At 33.7% G+C, this 10,449-nt stretch overlaps 1 protein-coding gene across 1 annotated transcript; it reads right to left on the reverse strand.

Moving 5' to 3' along the window:
• Positions 1-9,289, reverse strand: l(2)37Cd (general transcription factor IIIC subunit l(2)37Cd). Its single transcript, XM_028178425.2, has 8 exons — positions 9,094-9,289; positions 8,785-8,992; positions 8,035-8,149; positions 7,199-7,487; positions 6,651-6,861; positions 6,099-6,262; positions 5,094-5,276; positions 1-98 (listed from the first exon to the last, which is right to left on the reverse strand). Exons 1-8 carry the CDS (start codon positions 9,202-9,204, stop codon positions 24-26), a joined length of 1,356 nt encoding a protein of 451 aa, XP_028034226.2. The 5' UTR covers positions 9,205-9,289; the 3' UTR covers positions 1-23.
• Between the last annotated feature and the right edge of the window lie 1,160 nt (positions 9,290-10,449).

Below are 10,449 nucleotides of genomic sequence, written 5' to 3' on the forward strand. Positions count from 1 at the left end.
TTTGTTTTTATTTCATTATTATTTTAATGACCCATTTCATTTGTATCGCCTAAATTCATATCTTCATCTGTGTTGGAGTCGTCGTCACTTAAAGCTTGCTGCAAAAAAACAAAACAAATTAATCTTACTTTAAGAAAAAAAAGGATGCGTATACTTATGTACGCGCGTAAGAAGTTATACTTTATTTTTATTAAATTTATTTCTTTTTTTTTTCATTTAAATTTTAATCAATTTGAAAAAAAATCGATTAAACAACATCCTCAAACACGCATATTGAACATCCCTTTTCTTGACATCGTATAAATTCGGTAATTCTCGATACGGTTCGGAAAGTTCACCTGCGGCTATATTCAGACTCGCCAAGTTACGTCGGTCGTATTGTAATGAGCGATTTAGTGGTAAACTTCATTTCTGTTAATTTTGTGTCACGGTGCGCGCGCATCGTAAAATTTCCCTTCAATTTCAAAACGTGAACGTAAACAATGATTATGAGTTATCTATTCAGGTAAATTTATTTCTAAAATACAAGAGTGTTTTGGTTCCAACAAAATAAGTTTAATATCTCGGTATCACAATTGATATTTGCAAAAACCAAGCCAAGGCTTTTTTTCCTTTACTAAAACGATCTTTATTACACCAAAACAATAAACTGGGCGTTATCTTCGAAACGTGAAATCGTTTTAAAGTTTTATAGCTTTCCGAGAAACAGGAAGTGTACTAATGTGAAAATATATAGATTTATTTTATTTGTTTACCGACTATCTTATTTATTATCATGAATTAATACGTGAAGCAAAAACTTTGTATCCCTTTTTACGAAAATTGCGCGGATGGAGGAGTATGAAATTTTCCACACTTATAGAGAATATAGAGAAGAAGTGCACAATGCTAATATTTTTTTTAAATAATGCATAAAAGATACATTAAATCAATAAAGAAAACATTACACACACTACATACCATGTATTTGACGCATACACACATGCATACTATTTATTGTCAAACTTTTGTTCTTGGCATCTGTTGTCAAATTGAGAATAGATTAAATATTGTTTGCCTTTGTTAATATTTTTTATAGTGTAGTCTTGGCGAAATTTATCTAATATATAAAATTCTCGTGTCACAGTTTTCGTTGCCATACTCCTCCGAAACGGCTTGACCGATTTTGATGAAATTTTTTGTGCTTATCCGGTATCTATGAGAATCGGCCAACATCTATTTTTCATCCCCCTAAATGTCAGGGGTAGTCCACCCCTAAATTTTATTTTTTATTTTTTAGACAAAATTTTTAATTTATATTTTTTTATGATACAACATACAAAAATACATACAATCCTCAATTTTCACCTTTCTACGATCAACCCTTATTTTTTATTTGCTAATTAAAAACTTTAATTTTTTTTGCGAGATTTTTGTTTTTATTTTGTCATGACGTAGAATAAAAAAAATCATATTACTCTGAAATTTTCACCCCTCTACGATCAACCCCTATTTTTTATTTGTTAATTATAAACTTTAATTTTTTTGGCAAGATTTTCATTTTTATTTTTATTATGTCATGAATTAAAATAAAAAATCTGATGCTACTCTCAATTTTTCATCCCTCTATGATCAACCCCTATTTTTTGTTAATTATAAACATTAATTTTTTTGGCAAGTTATTTATTTAGTTTTATCATGACTTAAAATAAAAAAAATCATATTACTCTCAATTTTCACTCTTATACGATCAACCCCTATTTTTCCATCCGCAATAAGGTTGCAAGATGGCAATCAAATATTATAATTGTAGTACGATAATTCTTATTCAGAGTTTATAATTTCAAGTTCCTTTAATTATGATTTTTTTTAAATTGAATTTGATCTCCCGCGCTCGCCGGTCGACTACTGATCAACTATCAATCGATCAGCTATCCCCACCAGGTGTCACCACTGATCCAGCAAACATCACGTAGTAGGGATGGGGACGAAGCCGGTCTCCTGTCTTACTTACTCACTATACATCATAGATTATACACTTAATATATTTGAGAGCTATACAATACTATACATTTTTCAGCCATGTTTTGTTGGTTTTATTTGTGTATCAATAGTATGTTCAGTAGGTCTGAGAATCGGCTACTATCTATTTTTCATACCCCTAAGTGAAAAGGGTTGTCCACCCCAAACATTTATTTTTTATTTTAATTTTTTGGATATATTTTTTTGTTTATAATGAGGTATTATGTGGTTAAATGAGTGAGGTTTTTATTTCTACAGTAGAATTTCCCTAGAAATCTTATTTAAGGTAACACAACGTTTGCCGGGTCAGCTAGTAGAAGTATAAAATACAATCATAATAGTGTACAAACTTACAATTCCAATTAATTATAGTCGAATTTCGACTACTGCGGGACCTCTAGTTATCATGAAAGACACATTTGGATATCGGTAATGCCAAGGTCAACATCGGGTTACTTTTTTTATGATTGAAAGATTACTGGTGGCCCGAAGGCCTTTCCAGTTTCACCAGGACAGGTGGGCAAGCAAAGGCTCAGCCAGGAGGGGTGGGATTTGCTAACAACTGCCCGAGCGCCTCTGAAGGAGACCTAACAACTCAAGTCGTGTTACTGCTCAAAATACCTAGTCAGGTCATAAATTCTGTCACATGTTTAATGTAAAATAATTGAAACAAGTTTATTCATTATGTAACCATTCATATACCAAAATGAACTTAACAAAACATAGATTCTTATGACACTAAAGTTTATTCAAAATGACCTCCGTGATTTTGAATACAGGCCTTCAATCTGCGCGGCCAGTCGTCTATCGCAGCACGAACGAGGTCCATGTCAATATCGGCGGCTGCCTTAAACAAGGATGTCTTGAGTGACTCCAAATTGGGATGAGGCTTTGAGCACGCCTTTTTTTTTTTTTTTTAAGTGATTTTATGACCTGGTAACTAAGACCTTTAAGTCATGTCTTATTTTAATTTATATTCTTATTTTTATGAAAAATGATAATATGGAGTGAAATGAAATGAAAATGATTAATTTGAGACGTTAATCAACTGGGATGAAATTAAATGAAATGAGATGATATGGAATGAAATATAATCTTAGTGAAATGGTGGTCATTTACTAAGATTTTTTCAGTGGACTTTTTGGAGGATCCCGAGAAGTTGCGTCCAGCGGCTTTGTTTCATTTTCCCACATTTGTGCACTTTCACAGATATTAAACAGTTAATAAACCACCGTTATTACACATTTAAACCTGAAGAAACACTAAATAGACAAAATAAAACAAATCACACAACTTCACTCCTCGCGTTCCCGCCAAAAAGTCCTCTGAGCACGCCTTTTCCTCCAAGTGTTGCCATATCTTGTAATCTAACGGATTCAAATCTGGACTGGAGGAGGGCCAGTCTTCGTGCCGGATGAAGTCGATTTCACGCGCCGCCAGCCAGTCTTGTGTGCTCTTCGCTCTATGAGCTGGCGCCGAATCTTGTTGGAATACCCAGTGCCTGTTATTGAACATGGTATGAGAAACAGGTTCCACAAGGTTCGTCAGGACTGTATTTTGATACACAACTGCATTCGTTTTTACACCTTTCTCACAAAAATGTACCTCTGTTAAGCCCCAATAAGAAACTCCCAACCATACCATGAGCGAGGATGGAAAATGACCTCGTTGGACACGCGGAATACGGTTGCTCGCTTCTTCACTACTGTGTGCGTACACCTTATCATTTTGTTTGTTGTAGCTCTCTTTTACGGTAAACATTCATCCGAAAAACGAATTTCCCGATATTTTTTTCCCGCGTACCGCTTCAACAAAGCGCGGCATCTCTTCAGTCTCAGGTCCATTAGACGAGCATTCAAACGATGTCCTGTTTTTCTTCGATATGCCCGAAGCCCTAAGTCTTCATTTAACACCCTTTTCACCGTGGTTCTGCTTAACCCCATTTGAAGGGCCAACAGTTTCTGCTTACGTTTGGGATTTCTTTGAATTCGCGCCTTCACAGCTTTTATCACTGCTGGAGTCCTAACAGACCGAGGGCGACCACTTCTTGACCTGTCATCTACACTAGTCTTCATTGTATCGTTTGATGGTACGATAAACGAATCTTTTGGTTATATTCAAATTTTTCAGTATGTTAAAAATTTGAATTGGCGCGTAACCGCAACGATGCAACGCAATAACTGCAACACGGTCTTCTTTAAGCGTCCACTCCATATTTAAAAATGAGTAAAATTCTAAAAGTATACATTTTTATTTTCATGAACAATTCGAAATTCGAATTCAATAAACTTTTTTGTGGCCAGCATTCTAAAAGAAAAGTTTTTACTGTGTGACAATACTTATGACCTGACTAGTTACTTTGCTTTAGTCTCGCTGAAGACTCGTTGTAGCGTACAAGGAACAATTTTACAGGTTCGGATAGAAAGGGAAACTCAGGAAAAGCAGGAAGTGTAAATGGTGGAAGCAATGAATACCGTATGGATGTCGAGTGGTATAATGCCAATGGTGGTATCAACCTGTGAAATTTATTGGAGCATTTTCCTTAAGCCAATACAATACGCAAAAGACGGTAGTACTAGTGACCTTGGCACGAAATTACGAATAACGCGATTAAAACAATACTTTTTAATGTGTCTTGCGCCGCATGCAATACAAGTCGTAATTTGTTACAAAGTAGAGAGAAAAAGAAAGAGAGAGGAGAGAGAGAGAGGAGAGAGAGAGAGGAGAGAGAGGAGAGAGAGAGAGGAGAGAGAGAGAGGAGAGAGAGGAGAGAGAGAGAGGAGAGAGAGGAGAGAGAGGAGATAGAGAGGAGAGAGATAGAGAGGAGAGAGAGAGAGAGAGAAAGAGAGAGAGGAGAGAGAGAGAGAGAGAGAGAGAGAGGAGAGAGAGAGGAGAAAGAGAGAGAGAGAGGAGAGAGAGAGGAGAGAGAGAGAGAGAGAGAGAGAGAGAGAGAGAGAGAGAGAGAGAGAGAGAGAGGAGAGAGAGAGAGAGAGAGAGAGAGAGAGAGAGAGAGAGAGAGAGAGGAAGAAAGATAGAAATTTCTGTTTATGTCCTATTAATTCGAATATCAAATATTAAAGTCCTCGAAATACCTCTAGCTTCATGTCAGCAGTAAAGTTAGAGAGCAGGGCTTCTTTGGTATAACGTGACATGTGATCGCGACAGACATCGGTCGTGTTCGGAGGAAGCCAGCCACGTTTTTCGTGGCACACGAATCCAACTGGAGGCTCCAAAGCTAATATCTCCTGAACTTCGGGCAGCTGTACATCGCATATCTATTTAATTAAAAAGAACCTCATAAAGTTCCATAAAATCTGATAAATTATACAATATTAGTACGCGGTTGTGATGGTAGCTGTCCGCCGTGTTTGAGCACCGGCATAATCACATCGATCGATACGAGTGCAACAAACGGCTTATTATGCCAAGCGGATTATTCAATGATTTAACTCTGTATTGAATTTCTAAAATTTAGGGTTTTTTTTTATTGCCCTTGTAGGCAGACGAGCACACGGCCCACCTGATGGTGAGTGGTTACCGTCGCCCATGGACTTCAGCAATGCCAGGGGTAGAGCCAAGCCGCTGCCTACCGCAAAATGTAGTTATGACTATTTCCTCAAAAATTAAATTATTGTAAAATATTTATCTTTTTAAATTACGAGGGACCGTTAAGGCAGCAATTCAATATAGTACCTATATCAGAAATTTTCTTACATTAAAAAAATAATTATTAACTATAGTCAACAAGGCTATTTTTCTCACATAAAACGCAACTGCACTTTCGTACAATGTAAATTAAATAAAAACGATACAATCATCTCTATTATCGTGAAATATTAATGATTTATATTTTATATCACTGAATATAATCGAAAAATCTATTCAGGTGACGTCCAACGAACCAGCAATGTATATACATATTATAAACACATGTCTACTTGTTGTAAATATATCAGTATGAAATCTTGACTAGGTCATTGCTATCTAGCACTTTAATTTGGCTCCCAATGAAGTTATACACAATCAAGTAGCAATATTTTGGCGGAAATTAATAAAACGATTACAAAATTTATTGTTTAAAGTACTAATGTCCTTACCTGATAGTAAACTTGTCGTTGTGAAATCATAGTGTCAGGTCTAAAATATATGACAGCCTCGGGGACATTCTCTTCAGTTCCAAACGACTCATCAGGCTGCTTGCGCCTCTTGTTACGTATCCTTTCGGACTTCTTATAATGTACTACCATAGACCTCAAACCAGCTGAAACAGTAATGTAAATTAAATATTAACTGTGAAAAGTTTTTGGTGAATCAAAAAAGCTGTTAGAAAAAAAATATAATTAATTCTAAATTGATAAATGTGTAACATTCATATCATTCTATTATCCTACACCAAAGCTTTGCTATTATTAATACTTACTAATGAATCTTCATTTATTTATAAATACATATTAATGGTATTGTTATTAATATTATTTTGTATGAAACACACTAGTGGTGTAAGCTGATGCATGTATTTCAAACCACAAAATATTTATTCATCAAGTTTATTCATGAATGATTTAAATTTTAGTGCCATAATAAATTTATTAATGTAATTAGTTTTAACCACAATTGTAATATTCTAATAACAATATAATTTTCCTTGCCTTGGTGTCTCACTCTGAAATCCAAAGTTTGATATCTACGAGAGCTTGGATCCTTTCTAGGGTCATATCCAAATTTAATATACATAGTCCTCCATGGACCATCTATCATATAAAATGCCAAACATGGCATTATTATTTTTAATAACACTAATTTTATTTTAGTGTGGTATTTAATGTAATTTTGTGAACAAATCGGCCTTTCTTCAAATATCTGTAATTAAATATATTTTGGTCAAAGTTAGGCCAGGCCCTCGGGAAAATAGAAAAAGAGGAAGACCTAGAAACAGATGGGCTGACCACATCGAAGTGATGGCTGGTAAATTATTGATGGAAAAGGCCACATATAGAGATTATTGGGTATCTTTAGAGGGAAACTTTTACCCTCAAACAGAGGGATTCATACATATCTAAACTTAAAACAAATCAATTCAAAGTAATTAAATAAAAATTAGGTAGAATAATAATAATAATGAAAAATAAAATTTAGAAAATATTAACAGATTATGTAAAATGTTTTTTTTTTTATTATCCTTAATATTTCCTCTTACCTTCTTTACAGCTTCATAATCTCTCTGAAGTTCTGGATAAACAGACATCCTCTCACTCTTTTGATTTAAATGATACTCGTGTGGTTCTTTAGGAAATTCTTCAGTTAAGCTGAATTTCAATCCTGTTGGTTGTCCACCTCGCTCCAGTCTTCTTTTTCTGTGTATATCATCATCTTGACCGAGTGATGTGTTCTTTTCGAGAATGCTCTTCTTCTCAATATAATCGAGATTTAACGGTTTGTCAAATCTTGAGAAACTTGATGGTATTATGAACTGTGGTCCTGGTTCCCTAATGAATATAAAATTAACAACATTTAAACTGAACAAAATCATATATGTATCTAGCTCACTAACCTGAGGGTTGAAATGGATGAATAATTTAGTTATCTTGATTTGATGCAATATGATTATTAAAATAATAATAAGTAATCATTACATTATAATAGACATCAGGATGGTACTGGAAATGTACTAGTGAAAAATAATGGAGTTTACTTAACTTCAAATACTATATTTTATTGAGTGCAACTAATCTGACATAAACTATTTTTATACAGGATTATATTTTATTATATTATGCTTTTACATGATGTTATTTTTCACAAGTATTATTAAATGGAATCTTTATAAATATTGAATTGTATAACAAAAAATAATATCTGGTGCTGACTGCATTACATAATAGAGACAGTTTTTTTTTTATTTCTTTGTTTCTTGACTTCATGGCTTATGCTGAACTACAACTTTACTAATATCCGGCAATGAGGTTATGAACATAGTCATATGATACCTTCTTACCTTAGAGAATAAAAGAAAATAATTATAAACATCCTTACGTTAAAAACTGTAGAGTATCAACTCCAGAAGGCATGATTTGTTCTAATATACACTGCGGAGGAGCAGAGCCTGCACCTTCTTTGCTCACAGGCAAATATTGAAAATCACACAAAGCTAAAATCATAATTATTATAGTTTTCATTGGATACTTAGTTAAGGTCTATTTGTGATGATTTCGAACTTTTGGCATTTGGGTAGTCTACAATGGCATCACCTCATCTCTTCTTGTGACTGCCGTAAAAGGGTACACAGAAATACAACAGAGAATCGGCTGCGGTATTCACTGACTGTAAATAAACTAGTAGAGCCATTGTGAAATATAATTCAGGTGAGGTGACCCTCTCTACCATAAGCTAGAATTGAACTCTTCGAGATAAAAAATAGAAACTGAACATGTGTTTGTGAAGAATTACCACATTGAAATAAGTGTGAATTTAAAACAAAACCCATTAAAAATGGATTTTCGGAAAATGGGCATATTTAAACCACTGCAAGAATGCCTTTCATACCTATTTCTTTTTGAAAAGCAACCACTATCTCCCATTTTAAGAATGAAAATGCTCTTATAAAACATAATTGAAACTCTGACTTCATATCAGAAGGTGATGTCAAAAAACAGTGTGATGTTTCCAGTTACCACTGAACACCAAGTAGGAAGTTAGATATATACGGGATCTAATAATAACCACTTTAGGTGGATCATGCCAATTGCAATTTCCGCAATAAATAAGTAATAATCACAAACTAACATTCAAATTTATATATTTTCCTGACTTGTCCTAATGGGGTGGTCGAAATTACCTCCCTTTTCACTTCACTGCCATTTATTGTTTTTTTTACTTTAACTTTCAGGAGCACACCAGCAGTATTGACGCAGTCGCCATAAATTTTCTTCGCTAGTTTATTTTGTGGCTGATATGATAGGCCAAGACGTTTTTTGTTTAACTCTGTGTAAGCCTGTAATATTTAACAGTTAACAACATGTCAATTATCAAATTTACTTTAAATTCAATTTTACATAATAATATTTAAATGATGAATACATGATTTAAACAAACCTGAGACAATTGTCTTATACCACCCAAACATTCAATAGCTTTGTCTTCGTTTTTAACAAGTCCAGGGAAAAGAACAGCCGCTATACTATGGCTAAAATTATTCTGTTCCATTGTTTTGTGTCTTGTAAATAATTAGTTTCTATACTCGAATTTTTAATTAACGAAGCCAGCTGACAGTAGCTAATGTCACTTTGTGAAATAATGTTGCTATATTTAAAGTAATAGTGATGCGTTCAGTTCTCGTTCAATCACATGAATGAACAATGAGTGTGAAGAGTTAATCATTAATTTCAAACTATAAAAGAATATTATTTATATTTTACAATAAAATTGTATTAAAGTGCTCCAATATATGTTACTAGTAGTATGTAACTATAATCAGTTTTTTTATTTTCATTACCTACCCATAATTGTTATATTTTATACGTCTATAATCTATAATTTCAACTATTGTGTTATTTTTGTATAATTTAAACTGTATTGCAAATAGGACAGTCTTACAAGCTTCCTCGCAATGTTTTTCTTAATGTTTAAAACACTCGGTATTCAGTACAGGTAGATACTATAGCAACATAATATTTCGTCGAAAACTCGTTGGTATGTACAAAGCACGCCTAAAATTCGAACCCCGTACCTGATATCGGCAATTCGGCACACCAACTATTCACTAGACAATCGGGGCAATTTCATTAATTCAGGAGTTTTTTCAATCGTTCACTTTGTCACAACACTATTTTTATTTCATCAAAAACTGACAACACAGTAAACGTCAGTTAACTTCGTCTAATAAAAAATCCGACTATAAATATTGTTTGTATAAAAGCTTCGATTTTATCATAGATTTTTTTTTGGTACAATTTTTCTATAATAGGAAAGGCAAGGGGATCTATTTACCATAGATTACACAGACGATAGTAATAGTTCCATTTTTCCAAATGGCTAGGCTAAGGTTTCACACCATACAGCCTAGTCTTCTATATATTCTTTTTTTTAATATTATAATATGAATAATTAATGCATGATAATGAAATGATATGAGTGAAATGAAATAGATTTAATTAATTTGATGAATTTTATCAATTTTGTATTATTAGACGATGTTCTTCCTTCACCGTGGAAGTTAATCCTGAACATTTGTTAAGTACGTACGAGTATTTTGATTAGAAAAATTTGTACTTACCTGAGGGATTCGTACACCGACGCATCGCAAGATACAAATACACCTTAAGACCACGATGACTAATCATAATTTTAGAACAATTGGTAGAGTAGAGGCTCGACTGTGTTGCATTTACTATCAGCTCGGCCGTGTGCTATTATACTCTTCTTTTCGAGTCAAAAAGATACCACGACAAC

This window comes from Bombyx mandarina, chromosome 04 (assembly GCF_030267445.1).
Source record: "Bombyx mandarina strain Sakado chromosome 04, ASM3026744v2".
In the NCBI taxonomy this organism is placed as follows: domain Eukaryota; kingdom Metazoa; phylum Arthropoda; class Insecta; order Lepidoptera; family Bombycidae; genus Bombyx; species Bombyx mandarina.